Below are 24,212 nucleotides of genomic sequence, written 5' to 3' on the forward strand. Positions count from 1 at the left end.
CTACTCTCATTATCTAGTATTGAAGAACACTCGAAAAGCATTGGAGAAACAAAGCTTTTTTCAACAAAATGGGACCTAGTTCTCAAATCGAGAAAATTCTAGTTCACCAATCGGACTTTACTGTATTTCTCTAATATGATTCTAATATGAATTTAATTTGCCCCAATATTTTAATCATTCTTGAATCTGGCTAGGTGGCTTAGAATATACCCCCGTCAGGTATGCCTGTCGTAAGAGGTGACTAAAATACCCAATTGGTATCCAATTGGGGTTGATAAGCGCAATACAAAGCTTTATAGCTTCAGAGCTTCCTTAACCCAATTGTCAACCTCAACTACGTGAGGGAATCCTGTTACAAATATGAATGTATCATTCACATATTTAGCAGGCGAGGCTCAGGCGATCCCAAATCCTCATGGAACTAGGGGGTGGGGGTGGCCGTAACGTACCATTAACATCGATAACACTCCCCAAAACTTTCGGGGAGTGTTTTATCGCTACAACAACAACAAAGAAACATATAACTCCCTTGGTAACGTTTTCAACAGGTGTCGGCACGGCTTAATCCGACACTACATGCGTGTGATGGTAAAAAGTGTGAGCTTTATTTTGTAAATCTCAAAAACGTTAAAATTAATTTAATGAGGCTCGCAAATCTAGTTTTTTTCTGTTTCTATTTATTTATGTTTTTCTGTTTATCATATTTTTTTTTTCATTAAAAGCTCCACTTTGAAGCGTGAATTAATTACTAACAAAATCTGGCCTTATTGCATTCAGTTATCTCTTTGTCTGTGAACGAGTAAGTTGTGAGCGGAATATTAAGCATTACAGAGTTGTGAATAAGTTGAGCCGCGTTAATTTTATTATTTTGTTACGCTGGTGTTAAGCTCAAGCGAATATTTACAATGCTATTTAGGGCTTTGTTTATTTCATGTCTGTGCGCGCAAATGGTCTTGACTGCTATTGCTGTTGGTTTCACGGAAGTTAGTACTTTTGTATATATAAATACATTAGAGTGATCAGAAAAAGCGATGTGTGTTTTTAGTTTGACTTTTATATCTTTTTAATATATGTACATTAGACTTGGTCGATTTATTAATCGATATCGCGCTATCGATTTTTCAATAGGATTTGGGCTCAGGAAAAAAAGTTCCACTACGCATACCCAAAAAAATAATTTTCGAGCCTACGAAATTTCGTTTGTCCTGTCCGACCCAAAAATGTCGAAAAAAACGTTGTCGATAACAATAAAAAATATATATATATATATTTTTTTTTTTTTCAAAAAACTGAAGTGTCGAAGATCACGTGCAGGCCACATGCTTTTAAATTAGGCCATGTCAGATATAGTGAGAGAGTTGCATAGCTCTCGAATCTGGAAGCAGCAAAGAGCATTGGTCCTAGAAAGCTTCTACACCTTTTCCAGTTTAAGTTCAGAAATTTACAACTCGAGTTCAGAATTTGCAATTTAAATTCAGAAATTTACAGTTCAAGTTCAGAAATTTACAATTCAAGTTCAGAAATTCCAATTTAAGTTCAGAAAATAACAATTCAAGTTCAGAAATTCCCATTTAAATTCATAAAATTACAATTCAAGCTCAGGAAATTACAACTCAAGTTCAGAATTTTCATTTCAAGTTCAGAAAATTAAAATTCAAGTTCGGAAAATTACAATTCAAATTCAAAAAATTATAAGTAGGGTTTTATTTTTCAAAAGTTATTCCAATTCATACTACGTAATGTAATACTTATATGTTATTTGCGGAAGTATTGATCCTTTGTTGACAATGGTGGCTGAATATATTGTACGCCAAGTTGTCTCCAAGGCGGGTACATCCCTAGCTAAGAAATCAAACGGAGGATAACTCTTTGCAACAAGTGCATGAGGACGCTCCCGCCACGAAAGTACTTCAGTTGACACCGCAGTTGGGAAGCAATGGAAGAGGGAGACCTCCACATAGTTGCGAGAGCCAGGTGGAGGAAGACTAGATCTGTGCACGGAGTGTTTATACGTTTCTTGAGGGATTGTGGACGCTCCGTTGTCATCACTGCTGTCATACTCAATGCAGATGATGCTTTTGACCTTTAGAATATAGCTGGATGTCCTTGTAACTGACCTCTTATGAGAGAAGGAGAGAGAAGAGATGAAACGATTTTTTTTTGCTATCTCCTTCATGTGAGCAAAATTTATTTAAGTGAGTTAAAAAGTCAAATGCTTCCTTGACAGATAGTAGGCCTTCATATCCTTGTATGAAATTATTAGCGCTAACATTTACCATCTTACATACTTTTATTTCCATTGCATGAAAAATAAAATTCTTGACAAACTTCCTGAAATATTGTGAAAATTGTATGAGTTTAACCCCTCATGTCAAATTAACTCTGAGTTAAAAAGTTAACTTACCAGTCTGCAAGTGGTAATTTTTTTTAAACGCTATGCCATACAAAAGCAATCACAAAAAGTAGCACTTTTAAACTAGTTCTATCAGCTTATGGCGATGAAAACTAGCTTTTTGCTTTTGTTTTACTGCTTTTTTTCGTTGCAAGGACTCTAGTTTGTAATATTAGAAAGGACGGAGGTGAATTAAGCATATGCAGTACAAAGCAAATATTGAAAATTTCAAACTGAGCGTTTGTAAAACCATGAAGTCTTTAAGCCAAGAAAAGGTAGACCGGAAAAGTCGATAGGTCTATGAAGTATACTATTATGAGCATTTGCTTGGAGGTTTTAAGAAATTTGTGCTGTACGTCATGAGTTATCCAAAGAAGAAAGACGCGTTAAATGTTTCTGGTGTTTTAAAGATGAGGAATTTAACGGACTCAAATCGCAGCAATCTATATCCCAAGGTAAATGGCTTAGTAATAAAAGGGGCGGTGCCACACCTATTTTAAAAAATTTTAGTGTTTTCCAATTTAATGTTATAATTCAATTTAGCAGGTAAAATTCTATGAAATGAAATACCATTGATATAAAGCTCTTTTTTGCAAAGATATAGCTTATTTTGTTCGTCCACGACCCTTTCAAAAATCTTTTATATAAAAGTGGGCGTGGTCCCTAACCAATTTCGTTCATTTTTCTCCAATGCATTCCTTATAGTAAAGGCACACTCTCTGCCGAATCTTGTTACGATAGGTTTAACGATTTTTGATTAATAATATTTGTAAAATTGATTTTATCACAAGTGGGCGGTGCCACGCTCATTTAAAAAAAAATTTCAAATTTTTATCAAGAGTCTCAATATCAGTCCACACGTCAAATTTCAACATTCTAGGTGTATTATTTACTAAATAATCAGGGTTTTTGTGTTTTCCAAAATGTTATATATAAAAGTGGGAGTGGTTATCATCTGATTTCGCTCATTTTCAATACCAATCTATTCTGATAAGCACGTGTATCATATTTACTCAAGTTATCGTGTTAACGGACAGACGGATGGACGGACGGACGGACATGGCTCAATCAAATTTTTTTTTCGATAATGATGATTTTGATATATGGAAGTCTATATCTATCTCGATTCTTTTATACGTGTACAACCAACCGTTACCCAATCAAAGTTAATATACTCTGTGTGCAAAGCACTCTGAGTATAAAAATAAACGTAAGGTGCGATAACCTCCGCCGAGCTTCTCTTCCAATTTGCATCGTGCTCCTTTTTAATTCTTCCTACAAAATTGGCGGGACGGGACCTACTTGTTTTATGCCGACTCCGAGCGGCATCTGCGAGGCAGATGAGTTTTCACTGAGAGCTTCGGAATGCTTGCCTTGCCAAACACTGCCGAGGGGCGACCCCGCTTAGAAAAATGTTCTTCTAGTTGAAAAACCTTATTTCTAAAATTTGTATGTTGCTTTCCCCGGGGTGTGAACCCAGGGCATTCGGTGTGATAGGCGGAGCACGCTACCATCACAACACGGTGGCCGCCAATAATGAAACTTACTTTATGGTAAAATCTCTTTCGTTTTATACCCATATCGTACAAATACATTCCAGCGCTATCACAGTCCACGTGTGCCTACAGCGTCAACCGCTGGCAATATATTTTATTTTTTCTAAACTTTCTTTATTTACTTCCGAGTAGTTCAAGGAAGCCGCCATGGTATGGTTGTAGCGTTCTCCGCCTACAGCACCGAATATTCGGGGTGGTCAAAGCAAAAACCGACTAGATTTTTCACTCCATTAAGCATTAAATAATCAATAATGAGATAATTAAGAATTTGTATTTTGTATGGAAGATTGAGTTCAATAAGGGCTTTCATGTAGAAAACTGTACTGTACTGTAGTAGTAACATTAATTTAATCTTTTTTATGAGGACTTACATTGAAACTCATTTTATGGGTTTCAGACGTGTTACCGTAATGACTTTTCGGACATTTTTTTAAGAATAAAATTTTTAAAAGAAACAAATTTTACTAAAACTCTTAAATCTGTCTCTCAATACGAGTTACGTCAACCGGAAAACGTGAAAATATTAAAAAATTTTATGGGGCATTAGTCAGAAAACTTTTTCCAACTTAAATTGTACGTTACACACACGGTATAAATATTACAAGGTAAAACCGGTGAGAGCCGAAATGACGTTTAAAAAAATTTTAAAATTCTCACTGCTCTCACATTTTTTTTTATTTTGTTTTCATAACAAAAATATAACAAACTGAACTATTTTTGGTAATTCTATACGACGGCATGACACTCTTAATACACCATAAACAAATGAGCCAAGATCCCGCATTCGGAATTGTTGTATTTGTAATCGAATTTGGAAAAAAAAGTTTGGTGACGTAGCGTTTTTGAAGTTTTTCATTTTATTACATTTCTCTGATATTTCGCTACCAGTGTTCAAAGTATTTGAAACTGTTACCTGAGTAAACGACTACGCCGGAGTAAAAATTTAATTTTCGGAGTATATTTTTTTCCTTTTTGAAAGCGGGCGAACAACTAGCATCAAATTGATTTGTTGGCTTGGCAAATCCTTCGATTGTGTTTTTACCATGAAATGTTTCTCAGTAAAAAAGTTATCTGCCTTATCAGGTGCACATGGAGTCGGTTTCAAGACCGGGGAAGATTTCTGTAGGAACGATAATGGTGACATGACAACTGACGAACCCGATACCCCGAACGCCGGTGATGAAAAATGCGCTCCGACATCCGACAATGGTGAAGTGAAAATAGCAATATCACGGCTAAAAAATCACAAGGTGCCAAGTAATGACGGGATACCCGCCGGGCTGTTCAAACATGGATGCGAAGAGTTGGTATAAAATAAAGAAGCACGACACTGTTGACGAATATAAATTCGAGACTGTGAAGGATTTCGTCTATTCGGGAATGCTGCTTCCCTGCAAAAACAATGTCGGCCTAGAAACCGAATGGAGAATAACTCCTGCCAACAAGTGCTTCTTTAGGCAATTGAAAAATAAAGTCCTTTCTCGACGAACAAAATTCGTGCTCTACAAGTCACCCATGATACCTGTCCTGATGTATGGCCCGGAATCATGAAAGGTGTCGAGAGAAGATGAGACGGCTCTTGGAGTATTGGAGAGAAAGGTTCTCCGGAAGATTTATAATCCTATCCGCGATGTCGACGGCGGGTATCGAAGGAGGTATAATGATGAGCTATATGAGCTTTTCGCAGATATGACGATAGTGCAGCGAATAAAAACAGAAAGTTTCGCTAGCTAGATCATGTTATGCGGATGAACTAATACGCTCCGGTAGTTTGTAAATAGAGGAAAGGGAAGATCTTTACTGACTTAGGAGAGACAGTTGGAGGAAGATTTGACCTCGCTTGGTGCTCCCAATTGTTATCGCAAAACAGGGTTAGCTGACCTGACTGACTCAACGTATATCAATTTTATGTAAAACTTCAAGTGCTGTATGTTGAATTTTCGCAGGATTTACAGATCGCTTCCGGACACATTTTTTGATTACATTTTACTCCTTCTATTATCATTCCGTACGAAAAAAGTACAAAAACTGTGAGTAAAATGTGAACAAACATGTCTTAAGACACGAACAATAAATTCACGGCATTTCATCCAATCGTCACTTATAAACAATCAGCTTTTCCTACGTATTAGTAGTATACTATTTAGGTAGTGATACTATTTCGTTTTCAACTCGACCCAAATAAACCTTTGAGATAAAAAATGTAGTAGGAGGTATGAGCGAAGCAAAATACTCCGATTGGAATAAAGTCTGAACACTGCGTTAGCAATGAAACATGTTGTCAAAAGCGTGACGTCACGCCGATAAAATTTATTTCCCAGCTGACTATGATTGTTTTGCTCTCTCATTTTTTAATGCGAGATCTGTTTATTGGTTCATGCTTAATACACGTCCAAAAATATCAAGAGGGGTATCGAAAGGCGCGTTTTGGATCCAGGATCGCAAATCCGAAAGCGAAGGTAAAAAATTTTTGGTCTGTCAAGAGATATTTGCAAAAGAAGTTTTGAAAATTTTCATGCGGTTGTTGTTATTTTTATGATTATGTCGTACCCACAAAAAAATTTGTGAACATAAGTGTTTTGCGCGGATATAGTTTTGGTCTCCAAACCGGTGTTGGACCCACCCAAGGTCAAAGGCAGCCAATGCAGAAAGGTGTTCTGCGCAAAAATACTACAGATCCCACCCTCGGTTTCGGAGCATTTCGGGGTCATTTTTCGGTTTTTCGTTAATATCTTTTGAATGATCTAAATTTTTTATTTTCCGCCTTCGGAATATTATTGTTGAGATCAATACGAGTCTTTTGACATCTCTCTCGGTATTTTTGGACGCGTATTACCAGTGTCATGCTGTCGTATAGAATTACCAAATATTTTTGAGTTCTAACATTAATATCATGATATTTTATCCAAAACCGATTTTTTTATTAGTGGAAATAACTCTTTTTTGGTGGGAAAGAAATCTCAACGTTCAACCGCATTCCAGAATTTTCAATTCAAGAGTTGTATTGTGGTTTCCCGCAAAAGAAGCATCAGGCCACAATCCTCTTCTGAGGAATTTTCTTCAACAAATTGTTTAGAAATTTATCTGCGTCTGCGCGACGAGAAGAAAAAGCCGACTTACCGCCAAGGTGTACGGGAGAGATACATATCTACTAATAATAACAATTTGTTGTGATATATATCTGAGAAGATTAAGGTCTAGCTTTCCATCCAATTCGAGGGCTACGTATCGTGTATTCGTTTTTCTACGAACTGGCTCACCTAAATACATGTTTTGTGCCGACCCAAAAATGTATCTGCTAAGGCGGACGAACTAATGCCGAGGCCAAGGTAATGCCGAGGGACAATCAATACCATTTATACAAATTTTCTTAAATATTTTTGATGGATAGGCCAACACACTAGCTCTACACCACGGCGGCAGACTTTGACCGTTCATCCGGTAAATTCAGCCTCCACGAACTATCATACTCGAACTGAACGATGATGTTTAGCTAAGCTGCGAAGAGCTACAGCGTTTTTGCTGGCGTGGGCAAGTTATGGGAAGATATCCACTGGGTTCGGAGAAGCAGGTGGGGGAAGACTTTGATCTCTCTTGGTGCCCCCTGTTGGCGTCAGATATCGCGAAAGAGGGTTAGCTGGAGTGACTTGTTACGCAACGACCAGCATCTCCTAAACGGTTAAGCGCCAATTTAAAAATATATCTTCCAACAGCGAGGAAAAAGGCCAAAACAAACCAAAGAATTCATCCAAAATCATTTTTTTTTCCACAGTAGCGAAGACACTTTAGACCGCTGATCTCTTATAAAGTGAAGTTTCAGCATATTTAAGGGTTAAAGACGTACCAACCAAGTGAAGAAGGATGAATGAAAAATCAATAGGGGTGGACTCCAACATTCGCTTCTTAATTAGAAGAGTTTAAGAAGTAAGGTCTTTTCTTTTGCCCCTTTGCAAAAATAGGACGTGTTGAGGCATCCATTATATTGGTAACTCATTTTTTTCCATATACATAAAAACCGATCTCAAAACTTTTCGAAATATTTTTTCACTTATTTCATAAGCATTTTATTTTTTTTGGATTTAAAAAGTGAAAAATGTCAAACCAACAATTTTTTTTTATTTACTTTGGCTTGACATTTCCACAAAGTTTAAGAGAGTGATTTAAAAATTTTTTTAAATATCAAAAAACCATTATGGCCGCCAAGAAGAGTAAATGGTTTTACCTGGTAATATTTATACCATGGTTACACATGTGTACATATGTAGGTATGTTAACGAAAGACTTCACACACGAACTTCTTCGATTATCAATCACAGTCGGAACGAAGGTGGGTTTTTGAACCAAAGCCGAAGCAAATGACTTACCTTATGTTAAAATAAGCCGAGATTAAGACAAATGCGTTTTTAGGCATGAATAAAATACTAGATTTCTTCTCTTGTATATGAGGCAAACAATTACAACCGCGCCAGCTAAAACCAACGTTCCACTACGTATGCCCAAAAAAATAATTTTCGAGCCTGTGAATTTTTTTTCTCTTTTTTTTATTTTTAAGGTTTTTTTCATGACATACTAAAAACATGTTCATGTATACCCTGTCCGACCCAAGAATGTCCACTAAAAATGTTGTCGATAACAGTTTTTTGAAAAAAACATATTTTTTTTAAATGTTTCAGGTGTTTTAAAGATGAGGAATTTAATTTGTTTCACGAAACGAAAAATATTTTTTTTTTTCAAAAAACCGTTATCGACAACGTTTTTAGCGGACATTTTTGGGTCGGACAGGGTATACATGAAAATTTTTTTAGTAGGTCATGAAAAAAACCTTAAAAATCAAAAACCAAAAAAAAAATTTCGCAGTCTCGAAAATTAGTTTTTTGGGTATGCTTAATGGAACTTTTTTTCCAGAGCCCAAATCCTATCGAAAAATCGATGGCGCTATATCGGTTAACTTTCGTCCATACAAATCGCCCCAGGTTACTATATCGTCGGTAATTTTTGACATACATATCCGAAGCGGAAAACATAAGGGAGAAAATTGTTGTGATAAAACTCCCATGAGGATAAGATAGAATTGAAATAAGTATTAGTAGAATTAATTATTTATTTAGAATAAATTGTCGCAGAAAAATTTCTGAATTTTTATTCGTCAGCTGCCTAGTTTACTGTTTTAATATTTTTCGGTTTTTCATAATTTCATCAAATTTGAGTCATAAAAGGCCCTAAGGTGATAGCATTTTTGAAGCTGATATTTTTCGGACCCATATTGAACTCCAGAACTGTAAGATAATGTTTATAGCGTACACATATTTACGCAAACAAAGCTACCCCTCAAACATGCTTAGAGGGTAGAAGAAAATTAAATTTTTACCTTTTATTTAAAGTCCTAAAAGCTCCTAACCTAGCATGCAAAAATTATCATTTATCAAATAATTATGTTCGTCAAAGCGAGTTTGGAACAAATATTGAAACTTTGTTACGAAAATTTTTAATTTTAATATAAAATGAATTACATTTGTACATTATTGTTACCCTTGCTATTCTTTTTTTGTATAAGAGTCGACGTTTTTCCGCTCTGGAGACTTCTCGGCATTTTGAAAGTGACCGCAAAGCTGACACGCTCTGTCCTGGTGTGTCGAACTATATATGCCCCCAATAAGCGCTGACGATGCCTTATAAATGGGCCATGTATGTGTCAGATAATCAGAGGTTAAAAAAAATAATGCCGGAGGGTTCCAGTAGAGTATAATATGAGCTGTTTAAAAGCCTTTTAAGACTTATGTCGGACTATTATTTAGGCTCAAATGATATACGTTAATAAGCTCATATAGGACGACCATTGTAAGAAGGGAAATACATTGGTTTCGGCCTCCCAAATGAGCACATACCGACTGTAAACGCTCCTATTTAGATATTTTTCCAACTCTTTTTTGACTTAAAATGTTTACTGGGTAAACTCAAATTTTTGCAACGGCATGTTGGCTAAATATTTTTGAAAGTTGCTGCATTACAGATTAAAACTAATTCAACCGATAGCCTAATGGATAACTACCCACCAATATAGGACAAATTGGGTACATTTTGGATTGAATTTGTGTGTTTGTTTCCCATATTTTCCAAAAGATTATTTTTATCCTTCTTTTGGGTAAGTATTTGGATATTTACCAATTTTCATCATATTTACCCTTTCCCATCTCTATTCATGTTCTCAATATTGCCAAATTTTAAATACTGCTAATTTTTTGGAAAAATCTGCTTTATATTAATTTAAAAAATATTTATTATAGGCAAAATCAACTCGCATTTGTGCATGAGTACTAGGGACGCGAATTTCCACACGATACTTTACCATATCGATACTTTGGCATTCGATACAGATACTTTATACTCGATACTTTTATGCTGATACTTCTTGACATCGAGTGTTTCACTCGCAGTATAAAATCGAATTTTCAGTAAAAGTTGGGAACAAGCATGCACAGAAAGAGCTAATTGATCTAATAGCGGGCTCGATATGTCTTTTCCTCTTTGTTTCCCGAAACGAAACATATTTTGCAATGAAGAATTTGCAATTAACTTTTTCAGAAAAAGCAGACAATTCAACAAAAAAAGTAGGCTTTGATCATTCCTCTCCGAGTCATTCGAAACCAAACGATGCGATCTTTTAACATAGTCCTGGAGAAGACAATTCTAGCAGCACAACTAAACCGTGATGGCACAATCTATTATAAGAGCGTACAATTACTGGCGACTGCTGATGATATTGATATTATTGATTGTGACTTCTGCCTTGTCTGGACTAGATAAAGAAGCAAAAAAAAGTGGGTCTTGTGGTTAACGAAGACAAGACGAAGTACTTGCTGTCATCCAAAAAATAAAGGGCGCATTCGTGCTTTGGCATTCGAGACTGTGAAAGATTTCGTAAATTTGGGCACCAGCATTAACAGCGAAAATAATGTCAACTCAGATATCAAACGGAGAATAACTCTTGCCAAGAAGTGCTACTTTGGTCTAAGTAAGCAATTGAAAAGTAGAGTCCACTCCCGACGACCAAAAATCACGCTCTACAAGTCGCTCATTATAAATGTCCTGATGTATGGCTCGGAAGTATTGACGATGTCGATAGAAGATGATATGGCCCTTTGAGTCTTCGAGAAAAAGTTGTCCGGAAGATTTATGGTCATGTCAGTGATGTCGACGACGAGTAACGAAGGCTTCGCCATGCAGGTCATGTTATGCGAATGGACGAAGACACTCTGGCCAAGAAATTATGTAAATCAGTCGACACCGCATATTGGAAGCAGAGAAAGGGGGAGACCTTCACTGAGAAAGGAGAAGCAGGTGGAGGAAGACTTGACCTCCCTTGGTACTCCCAATTGGCGTCAGCTATCGCGAAACAGGGAAAGCCGGCATGACTTGTTACGAAACAGCCAAAACGAACCCACCCAAAGAAAAAAGTGCCCACCTCTTACAACAATTTTGGCGGATTTGTTATGCCCCAGCGGCAACAGTAAACAACAGATGTAGTTCAGGGCCGTTTCCCCGAAACAAATAAACCATTGTTAACAATGGCATAAACAATCAGCTGTAATTCGATACCATTTTGTGGGCGGTCGCCGTGCCCCAAAACCCATCTGCAGTGTTCACTTGTTTAGCCTTAATTAAATCTAGTTACATTTTCATTTAGGACAGGTAAATGTGTTTTTAAACGGTTTTTTTTTTAGGTTGACTGGACAGGCTGGACAGCACTTTTTTTGTAATTGAAATTTAAGTAACTTCCCGATAAGCTACATGCTTGAAACTTGGAATATAGTTCAGAACCCGATGACAATGCAATAAAAAGAAAAAAAGATCGCCGCTAGGTGGCGCAAGGATCGAGATATTCACAAAAATTGTATTTGTGGTCCGATTTGGAACATATTTGGAACACATAATACATACATGAATAGAAAGCGACCAATGATACATGAACAATGATAAATGATACAATGAACATATATTACATACAGTCCGGTAGAAGTGACATGTTGTTGTTGTTGTTGTAGCAGTGCTTCGCCCCACTCAATAGGTGCAACCGATCACAAATTGTCATCAATATCCTCTAACGGCAGTCCAAGGAAACTTGCTGTTTCAACAGGGGTGGCCCATAATGTGAGGGGTGTTAGAGGCGTTGGTTCCACATTTCAATTAAAGAGATGGTTGTTGTCATGTGGTGACACATTACAAGCAGGGCATACATTTTGTATGTCGGGGTTGATTCTGGATAGGTAAGAGTTTAACCTGTTACAATATCCAGATCGAAGTTGAGCTAGAGTGACTCGCGTTTCCCTGGGGAGTGTGCGTTCTTCTTCCGCAAGTTTTGGGTACTGTTCTTTGAGTACTGGATTCACCGGGCAATTCCTGGCATAAAGGTCCGACGCCTGTTTGTGGAGTTCACTGAGGACCTGCTTGTGTTTTTTTGCTTCATACGGCTGAGTTCTCAGGTGCCGTATTTCCTCATAATGCTTACGGAGATGACTTCTTAAGCCCCTGGGCGGTGTTGGCTCATCAATCAGATGGCTGTTGGGATGCCCAGGTTTCTGGGTATTCAACAGAAACTGTTTGGTTAGCATCTCATTTCTCTCCCTGATGGGGAGTATTCTCGCTTCATTATGTAGATGGTGTTCTGGGGACATAAGAAGACAGCCCGTGGCGGACCTGAGAGCAGTATTTTGGCAGGCCTGTAGCTTCTTCCAGTGTGTAATTTTTAGGCTTGTCGACCATATAGAGGACGCGTAGCATGCAATCGGCTGGCCAATTGCTTTGTAAGTGATAATGAGCGTTTCTTTGTCTTTTCCCCAAGTACTGCCAGCAATAGATTTGAGGATTTTGTTACGGCTCTGAATTTTCGGTACAATTGCGGCTGAATGCTCACCAAAATGTAAATCCTGATCAAACGTCACACCCAAGATTTTGAGGTGTGGGACAGTCGGCAGCGTAGTGCCATCGACGTGGATGTTCATTTAATTTTTAGAAGTGACATCAAAATATTTTGTGGTTTGAGGAGCGACAAGCATACGTGGCGCAGAGTTGAGTAAAGTCTTTGGAAGGATTATGTATTGAGGACTTATATTGTAACAAATTGTCAGGAAAGAGTTCTTGTAATAATGAGTCACTAAATGAACTAAATGGAATTAGAAATAAGAGGCAATTAAATAAAGACTAAAAACTTTAAAATAAAATAATTATTATTGTAAAAAATTTAATGAGCTGATAGGCCTTAGTTAAATAAAACACAATATTTAAAGTTGTGTTTTAGTTTTACTTCGTCGATATTTCGATTTCAGTCTGAAATCATCTTCAGGACTGTCAAACACAAATAGAAAAAAAGGGACTATTAGAATAATATTCTATTTTGCATATAGGTATATAATAAAGGAACTTACACATATGACTATGTTTCATCGACTGATCAGATGTTCAAAAATTAAGTATAATAAAGCATAAGAACGAAAGTAAACAATAGAAAATACCGCAAGTGTAAACAAATTTTTGCAATAAATTCATTCTCTTATCATTAGGTGTGCTCATAATATGGAGCATTTCCAAAGTAAAACGCTTATTATAATGTTTCTCAATATCCAAAATAGAAACATTTTTGAAGTCAGGATAGTGACCAGTATCCTTACAATGCGCTGTCAAGGCCGTCTTATTGTCCGAAGCATTGTTTCTAAGCTTTATATTGGACTTATGACCGGAAATCCTTGTCTTTAGCTTTAATTTGGTTGTCCCCACATATACCTTATCGCATAAGTGGGACCCGTCACCGTTGCATGGAATTTTATAAATGATGTTGGATTTCTCATCTTTCGATATTCTGTCCTTATTATTGCTGTAAACCTGTCGTAACGTATTGTTATATGTGAACGCTAGTGTAATTTTCTCTTTATCATATAATTGCGATGTCTTTATTCTCTCCGATATTCCTGGAACATATACTATAGACTTGTATAGTTTACTTTTCGTTTCACATGTTACCTCATCATTAGAGGTTCTAATTTTGAAATTTCATATGAGTTTGCTGATGAGATTACTGGGGAATTCATTTTCTTCTAGAGTTTTGTTTATAATCGCAATATTCTTTCCGTGGTATATTCTGTCGCTAATAGTGAGTACCCTACTGATGAAGTTTTTGGCTGTATTTAAAATTGTTTTCCTTTCATGGTGTGAGTTGTAGTTGATTAATCTTCCCGAAGCTGTGGGTTTTTTGTACCAGTCAAAATATATTTTATTGTTGTGCGTGCTTATTAGCGTGTCAAGGTATGGTAGTTGACCGACTTTTTCGACCTCCACTGTAAATCTGATGTTCTTGTTGTAGCTGTTGAGTTCCTTCAGCATATTCCCTACTTCATCCGTTTTGACAATCGCAAATAAATCATCTACATATTTAGTTGGTAGGCGTGGTTTACATTTGGCTTCCATCTCAAATCTTGTTAGCAGCTCTTCCATGACGATGTCTGCTATGACCGGGGAGGCTGGGGAACCCATGGGCATTCCTGTCCGTTATTCATATATCTTTTCATTGTATTTAAAATATCTATTCTCCTTTATACAAAATTTGACAATCGTTAAAAAAAGTTCCCTTGTTAACGTTGTGTACTCTTTTATTTCATCCCACTTTGAAGAAATGATTTCCAAGGCCACATCAACTGGAATGCTTGGGAACAGCGAGACTACGTCGAAGGACACCAAGCATTCATCATCATATATGTACGTGCCCCCCACTTTGTTTTTAAATTCTGCCGAGTCCTTAACATTATACTTGGACGACATAGTAACTTTTTCAAGAATTTTCACGACATATTTACATAAATTGTATGACGGGGAGTCAATCGAGGAAGTTTCCATTGTTTAAGTTTATAGCAGACGGGGAGAACATCATACAAACTGTACAAGATAGAGATATGCAAGAAATAGCCAGAAATAATTTCACGACACTAATACAGGATCACTTAAAGAAAAATACGACTTCATTCCGAGACAAATTTATATGCCAAACCTTAGAAGACACAAAACGGTTCCTCAAACAAAACAAACAGTTTATCATACTTAATGCCGACAAGGGCAATGTTACGGTTGTCATGGACAAAAAAGAATACGACTCAAAAATACAGACGGTAGTCAACGACATCTCTACCTACAGGGTTTTAAAACGCGATCCGACTAACAAATTACAGGAGAAAAACAATGAATTAGTACAACGAATGTTCAACAATGGCAATATAGATGCCCAAGAAAAGAAATTTCTACTATGTAAAAACGCAAACACACCGAGAATTTACGGATTACCAAAAAAGCTACTATGTCGTCCAAGTATAATGTTAAGGACTCGGCAGAATTTAAAAACAAAGTGGGGGGCACGTACATATATGATGATGAATGCTAGGTGTCCTTCGACGTAGTCTCGCTGTTCCCAAGCATTCCAGTTGATGTGGCCTTGGAAATCATTTCTTCAAAGTGGGATGAAATAAAAGAGTACACAACGTTAACAAGGGAACTTTTTTAACGATTGTCAAATTTTGTATAAAGGAGAATAGATATTTCAAATACAATGAAAAGATATATGAACAACGGACAGGAATGCCCATGGGTTCCCCAGCCTCCCCGGTCATAGCAGACATCGTCATGGAAGAGCTGCTAACAAGATTTGAGATGGAAGCCAAATGTAAACCACGCCTACTAACTAAATATGTAGATGATTTATTTGCGATTGTCAAAACGGATGAAGTAGGGAATATGCTGAAGGAACTCAACAGCTACAACAAGAACATCAGATTTACAGTGGAGGTCGAAAAAGACGGTCAACTACCATACCTTGACACGCTAATAAACACGCACAACAATAAAATATATTTTGACTGGTACAAAAAACCCACAGCTTCGGGAAGATTAATCAACTACAACTCACACCATGAAAGGAAAACAATTTTAAATACAGCCAAAAACTTCATCAGTAGGGTACTCACTATTAGCGACAGAATATACCACGGAAAGAATATTGCGATTATAAAGAAAAATCTAGAAGAAAATGAATTCCCCAGTAATCTCATCAGCAAACTCATACGAAATTTCAAAATAAGAACTTCTAATGATGAGGTAACATGTGAAACGAAAAGTAAAATATACAAGTCTATATTATATGTTCCAGGAATATCGGAGAGAATAAAGACATCGCAATTATATGATAAAGAGAAAATTACACTAGCGTTCACATATAACAATACGTTACGACAGGTTTACAGCAATACTAAGGATAGAATCTCGAAAGATGAGAAATCCAACATCATTTATAAAATTCCATGCAACGGTGACGGGTCCCACTTATGCGATAAGGTATATGTGGGGACAACCAAATTAAAGCTAAAGACAAGGATTTCCGGTCATAAGTCCAATATAAAGCTTAGAAACAATGCTTCGGACAATAAGACGGCCTTGACAGCGCATTGTAAGGAAACTGGTCACTATCCTGACTTCAAAAATGTTTCTATTTTGGATATTGAGAAACATTATAATAAGCGTATTACTTTGGAAATGCTCCATATTATGAGCACACCTAATGATAAGAGAATGAATTTTAAAAGCGACACCGACCAATGTGCATATGCATATCGACATCTACTGCTGAAACAACAACAACATGCAGTGCAAGCTTCACGGTGCTCAGCAAATTCTAACAGCGTCCAGCCAACATACCGCTAAAAATCTATCCAATGACAACAACTAAACACCATAGTTATGGCTCATGCATTTTTTCTGTCTTATTGTTCTTTGCCCTATGTATTATTGTTATTACTTTCGTTCTTAAGCCCCCATTACTGATACTTAGCATAGACTTGACTTGACTTGGCGTAAACTTGGCAACTTAGCCACGATTATACTCCACTTGGCGCATAAAATCTGGCATCATAATCAGCGTTGAAATTTATTTTTAAATAAATGTCAATTTGTATGACAAAATGTCAAAATGAAATGGAAACAAACAAATGGCATCTCAAAATGTAAACGTCACTTAGAACTTACATAGAACATCAAAATTCAACAGACTTCTAAGTCAAGTTAAGTTTTGAGTAATCAGTAACATGCAATGTTCATTTAACAGAACTGTAAGTGACAGTTCGCAAGCCAAGTCAAGTCTATGCTAAGTATCACTAATGGAGCCTTTATGCTTTATTATACTTAATTTTTGAACATCTGATCAGTCGATCAAACATAGTCATATGTGTAAGTTCCTTTATTATATACATACCTATATGCAAAATAGAATATTATTCTAATAGTCCCTTTTTTCTATTTGTGTTTGACAGTCCTGAAGATGATTTCAGACTGAAATCGAAATATCGACGAAGTAAAACTAAAACACAACTTTAAATATTGTGTTTTATTTAACTAACAATAATAAGTACTTACAAGGCTATCAAAAATCAGCAATATAAAATAATTATAAAAAGTTTTGAGTTAAACGGTTTTATTGAAAACAATACTTAAATGAAATAATAATAATATTAAAAGCTAGAAAATAATTAGGTAGGTCCTAGGTACTAGTCATCACACGCCTCATCAATCTAGGGCGTTGATCAGACAATTAAATAAAAGCATTGGGCGCGTGAAATTTTTAAAAATTTGACGCGTAGCATAACCTGATTAAGATTCAGTTGGTCTTACTTATGACTATCAACAGAAATTTGACGCGTCCAACGCTTTTATTTAATCGTCTGATCAATGCCCTAGATTAATGAGGAGTGTGATGACTAGTACCTAGGACCTACATAAATATTTTGTAGCTTTTAATATTATTATTATTTCATTTAAGTATTGTTTTCAATAAAACCGTTTAATGTAAAAAAAAATTGTTTAATTGTTTTATTAATTCATATGTTACATTTTTTACACCGTATGCTTTAACTGAGTTATTCTACTTGTATTGCTATTTCTTTTCAATATTAAATTTTTCAAAAACCTTGCAAACAAAAATATATATCTTTTTTTCATGGCATATCATTTCAGTAATTTTTTGGCAATACATAAGCTTGGGTTTGTTTCACAGTTTAATAACAAAACCGGCTGCGCATACCTGCGATTTTTTGAGTGGTGATCAATTTTGTAAGAGTCTGATACCCCTATTGGCTAAAGGTAGCAACCTTGTGAAAACATCCTCAGTGGCAACACCAAGGTGAAAAGTCTTAAAATTTAATACTATATCGATGTACCAAATTTGATTCAAATCGGTTAAGCCATTTCCGAGATGATAGTGGATGTACAAAAGAATATAAAAAAGAAAGTGAGGTGGCAACCCTAAGTGGCAACCCTTCTTAAAAATGTTAATAGGAATGCGGAGTAAAATTCTGCGCGGAATACCGTGAATTTACAGTAAAATATTTAAATTATAGTAAAATATTTCCTTTTATAACAATGAGGTGAGACAACCACTTTTTGAAAAGAAATAATTGCTGTTTTAATTTTGGCCAGCTAGATTGATCAAATACCCCACCGTGCGTTACAGGGGTCATTTGGAGTCGGCGTAAAACATGTAGATCCCGTCCCGCCAATTTGTAGGAAAATTTAAAGGAGCACGACGCAAATTGGAAAAAAAGCTCGGCCTTAAATCTTTTCGGAGGTTATCGCAAATATTTATTTATTTGATTTTTTAATTGAGAGAGAACTAATCTATTCATATATGTTTCAAGCTGTAAACATCTCAAGCGTCGATTCTATGCTCAAGTAATCTCCTTGTACACACATACTACTATGGAAAAAAATTGTTTGTATTCCAAGTTCCGCTGACGATGTGCACCTTTGATTTAATGTCATGATATCGCATATAAATTTTTGTCCCGATCGGAAGCGGTGCCCCACACTGGAAGAAGCTACAGGCCTGCCAAAATACTGCCCTCAGAACCGCCACGGGTTGTCTTCTTATGCCCCCAGAACACCATCTACATAATGAGACGAGAATACTCCCCATCAGGGAGGGAAATGAAATGCTATCCAAACAGTTCCTGTTGAATACGCAGAAACCTGGGCATCCCAACAGACATCTGATTGATGAGACAACACCGTCCAGAGGCTTAAGGAGTCATCTCCGTAAACATTATGAGGAAATACGGCACCTGGAAACATAGCCGTATGAAGCCAAAAATCACAAGCAGGTCCTCAGTGAACTCCACAAACAGGCGTCGGACCTCTATGCCAGGAATTGCTCGGTGAATCCTGTACTCAAAGAACAATACCCCAAACTTGCAGAGGAGGAACGCACACTGCCTAGGGTAACGCGTGTCACTCAACAGGTAACAGGTTAAACTCTTACCTATCCAGAATCAACCCCGACATACAAAATGTATGCCCTGCTTGCAATGTGTCCCTACATAACACCAACCATCTCTTCAATTGTAATGTGGAACTAACGCCTCTAACACCCCTCTCATTATGGTCCACCACTGTTGAAACAGCAAGTTTCATTGGACTCCCGTTAGACGATATTGATGACAATTTGTGATCGGTCACACCTATTGGATGGGGCGAAGGACTGCTACAACAGCAACAAGTGATTAGAGTTAAGATTTTACTATATTGAATCTTCATGAGATGATCTGAATAAAAAAATTATCAGTGATAGCATCTATTATAGCATAATCGATTTAAGTATAGGATACAAAAAAACAAAAAATTTAGCTACTGTGGTAATCGTCTGCAGCTTCAACCAAAATTTACATGTTAAATTTTTGATTATGCTGTTACCGTTTGAAGGAATTTGGACTAAATGATTAGAATCGTTTATTTGATTTATAAGGACCACTTTAATTAATATCCATATCGTAAAGGTTAAATGTATAAATGTTTTGTGCAGTTTCCAGATGACAATGACCATTTCAATCGTACATTGGCCGGCATAATGCGTCCCAGGGTTGTTGGTACACCTGGCCATACAGAAGTGGAAAATTTTATAAAAAGGTGATTAAGTGACAATTAGACATTTTCATTCTAACCAGTAGATATGTATTTGAGTGTGATTGTCTTCAAATTACCGGTATCAGCATTTAGATTATTAAATTTTGAATTTCCTTACATATAAATACAATTTGATTACTATTTCTGACTAAATAATGAGTTATCATACAATTGAACAAAAGAAATAATCAAATATGAATACTTTTTATGATGAAAAGCTCAAAAGCATTTTTCGATCACTTTTTGGCATCATTTTTGAATTCCTTTGATGATTGATTTTTAATATTTCATAAAAACCAACAAAAAGAATAATCAAATATGCTTACCTTTGATGATTAAAAACTGAATATAGTTTTTCAATCACATTTTGGAATCATATTTGAATCAAATGTGTTACTTTAGGTGATCAAAAATTTATAATCAATTTTAATTCAGCTTTCTGAATCTTTTCTAACTATATCTGTTGACTGAATAATGAATTTTATACTTGTTAAAATTTTACTTTTCATTGAAAATCTTTTTTTTTTCACATACACACATTTGTTCAATCATGAAGTTCAGAAAAAATATGTATATAAAAATTTTATTATTAAAATATTATCCAAGACAATATAATGCAAATGCTGCTCGTGATCAAAGATTTCCCCAACCATTTCTCCACCTTCGGCTTCCCAGAAAATACTTTGGACAATACAAAGGTTGTGAGCCATTTGAACCCCAGGTAAGTGAAACTCTCTTGACATATGTACCTGGATATGTCTTCAACATCCCGTACCGTATTGTATTTTAAGATATTGACGATCAAAGCTGGATGCTCTGATGCTGGATATTGTAGTCGCAGGTGTATATCGGTCAAGTTTGTTTGCGAGTGACCTGTGGTTCAAATAGCTCACTTCCGCATGCTTTCTTTCCCTGATGAAATAAATTATTATTATATATTATAATATATTATTATGTAGTAGTATCTTATTTTGAATGAGATATGAAGAATAAATGCATCATAATCGCATTCAAAAATTATTCAAAAATCTCAACCAAAACGATTGAAATATGTTCACGAATATGATGTGAAATGCAGTGAAAAGCAGTCAAATATTAGGCTAAAACAATTAAAGCTCAATTTTACAATGATATCAAATATGAATACAAAGCGTTTCGCAATAGGAATCATAAATGATTATTCAAGAATAATCACATTTAAGGTACATTTTTGTCCCGACGATACATTAATTTTCGAACAGAAAATGCTTTTAAATTTGAACGTTTTTAATCATCTTGGGGTATGATATTTAAATATTTTTTGATCAAAATTTTCAAGACATTCTGGCTGGTATAAAACACGAGTCGAATCATTTTCGTTTATCAAAGAGCGGAAAAAGTGTGTAATTAGTGAGCCTATCGAGGGGGAATGGAGATAACCCACTCAGCATTTAGATGATTCAGTTTTGAATTTCCCTACATATAAATTTGATTACTCTTTCTGACTAAATAATGAGTTATCATACAAATGAACAAAAGAAATAATCAAATATGAATACTTTTGATGATCAAAAACTGAAAAGCATTTTTCGATCACTATTTGGAATCATTTTTGAAGTGATTTGATGATTAAATTTTAATATTTCATAAAAACCAACAAAAAGAATATTTAAATATGCTTACCTTTGATGATCAAAACCTGAATATAGTTTTTCAATCACATTTGGGAATCATATGTGTTTATTTTAAGTGATCAAAAATTTATAATCATTTTTAATTTAGCCTTCTGAATCTTTTCCGACTGTCTTTGCTGATTGAACAATAAATTGTATACTTGTTAAAATTCTACTTTTCATTGAAAACCTTATTTTTTCACATACACACATTTTTTCAATCATGAAGTTCAGAAAAAATATGTACATATATAAAAGTCGTATTATTAAGTTATTCTTCAAGGCAATATAGTGCTAATGCTGCTCGACCGAAGATTTCCCCAACTATTTCTCCACAGTCGGCTTCACGGAAAGGTTGTGAGCTATTTGAACCCCAGGTAAGTGAAACTCTCTTGACATATGTATGTATGTACCTGGATATGTCTTCAACATCCCGTACCGTATCGTTTTTTAAGATATTGACGATCATAACTGATGTTGGATGTTGTAGTCGCAGGTGTATATCGGTCAAGTTTGTTTGCGAGTGACCTGTAGTTCAAATAGCTCACTTCCGCATGCTTTCTTCCCCTGATGAAATAAGATTACTATGTAGTATCTTATTTTGAATGAGATATGAAGAATAAATGCATCATAATCGCATTCAAAAATGATTGAAAAATCTCAACCAAAACGATTGAAATATGATCACGAATATGATCAGAAAACGACTGTGAAAAACAGTCAAATATTACTCTAAAACAATTAAAGCTCAATTTTACAATGATATCAAATATGAATAAAAAGCTTTTCGAAATAGGAATAATAAATGATTATTCAAGAATAATCACATTTAAGGTACATTTTTCTCCCGACGATACATTAATTTTCGAACAGAAAATGCTTTTAAATTTCAACGTTTTTAATCATCTTGGGGTATGATATTTAAATATTTTTTGATCAAAAGTTTCAAAAAATGCTGGCTGAGAACTATGTACAATACAGACATGCATTTAGGATTGTCAAACGAACGGGATTTAAAGTCGCCGGGGGACCGATGGCTTTGCATGGGGCCGTGAGATAGTGAAATCAGGTCGGAGGTAGTTCGTTGACAAGAACTTTCTCGCTGTGCCATCGAGTTCACTCAAATACTGTTTTAAGCATTATCTTCATTGTACGGCTTTATGAGCGTAATACTACCACAGTAACAACAACATTTATCCTAAACTCTCTCGCGCAAACAACTTTCACACATGGAAGTTAAATTTATCTTTCTCATAGAACAGTTTATATTTGGAATACCTACTAAACATGTATATCTGTATATGTGTTTCATATAACGTTGAATTTATTTTGCGACCCTTGAGAAAGGGCCCCGAAGTTTAGGGCACTGTAACGGATAAAAGAAATCCTTGCCGGTCATATTTTTTGTGGTGGATTTTAATTACCTTTTACGGTAGGCGTACCTTACCGTAAGAATATTCTAAACCTTGAAACAAGTCGGGACACTACCCTTGAGGTCTTGAACAGTTTTGTCAATTACTCCATACTCATTTTCTCATATTAGGCAAGTTTTTAAAACTAATTTATAATTGCATATTTTCTTTTAAAGAGAACTCAGCACGTTAGGATTTAGCACGGATGTTGATCAATTCGCTCAAACAGTTCCCATATTGGGCAACATTACATTTAGCAATATTATCGGCATATTGAACCCCAACGCTCATGATTTCTTGGCGCTAGCCTGTCATTATGACAGCAAATATTTCAAAGATGATCCTGGCTTTGTAGCAGCCACCGATTCAGCGGTACCATGCGCTATTATGCTAAATACAGCTAAGACTTTATCGGTGTATCTTCAGGGAAACTTTAAAGGCCGCCAAGATCTTGGATTGATGGTAATGTTAAAAGATTGCAATTGATCGTTACTTATAATACAACAAAATAATAATTCACATACATTTTAGTATATATTTTTCGATGGAGAAGAAGCAATTAAGGACTGGACAGATAACGATTCTTTATATGGCGCTCGTCACTTGGCAGCTAAGTTATCAAGTACACGATCTTCAATTGGTTTGGGACGTGGCATTGATCAAATAGTAAGTGAAGTAAAAACAAATTTGAATCTACCATATAAATTCAAATCGGCACATCCTCATAGAAAGATCTCAACTTTTTGTTTTGTTATGTGAACAAGGGGGTTCTCATACATTCTGTTAAAATGGCCGTATCTCTTCGTATCAGTTGTAAGGCTAAAGATTGTAACTTAAAAAATACTGATATGATGAGGATTTAAATTGGTAAACTATACCGTAGAAGAGTTCGTTTTGACTAAGAGACTTATTATTTGTGTAATCTGCTTGAAATTTTTTACGTTTTCTTCTTTTTTGTAAACATGTCACGGATTTAAGGTTAAGGCAGTATTAACTGATGCCAATAGATACGATTAAGTAAAACAAGAAAGGAAGGCTAAGTTCGGGTGTACCCGAACATTACATACTCAGCTGAGTGCTTTGGAGACAAAATAAGGAAAATCGTCATGTAGGAAAATTAACCTAGGGTGACTCTAGAATGTGTTTGTACGATATGGGTATCAACTGAAAGATGTTAATGAGTATTTTAAAAGGGAGTTCTATAGGTGGACGCCCTTTC

The 24,212-nt window shown here is 35.7% G+C and overlaps 1 protein-coding gene across 2 annotated transcripts in view; it reads left to right on the forward strand.

Moving 5' to 3' along the window:
• Nucleotides 1-773: 773 nt before the first annotated feature.
• LOC137252653 (glutaminyl-peptide cyclotransferase-like) overlaps nucleotides 774-24,212 on the forward strand; it is a 38,164-nt gene continuing 14,725 nt past the window's right edge. Inside the window, exons 1-4 of one of the 2 annotated variants that reach the window (XM_067788688.1) lie at nucleotides 774-983; nucleotides 19,829-19,932; nucleotides 23,170-23,455; nucleotides 23,525-23,659. In XM_067788688.1, coding sequence (XP_067644789.1) covers nucleotides 906-983; nucleotides 19,829-19,932; nucleotides 23,170-23,455; nucleotides 23,525-23,659 — 603 coding nt within the window. In that variant the 5' untranslated portion in view covers nucleotides 774-905. Of the gene's footprint in view, nucleotides 984-2,558; nucleotides 2,848-19,828; nucleotides 19,933-23,169; nucleotides 23,456-23,524; nucleotides 23,660-24,212 lie in introns of those variants that run through there. The other variant, XM_067788687.1, reaches the window with a different exon arrangement.

Source organism: Eurosta solidaginis, chromosome 5, assembly GCF_040869045.1.
Source record: "Eurosta solidaginis isolate ZX-2024a chromosome 5, ASM4086904v1, whole genome shotgun sequence".
Classification (NCBI taxonomy): Eukaryota; Metazoa; Arthropoda; class Insecta; order Diptera; family Tephritidae; genus Eurosta; species Eurosta solidaginis.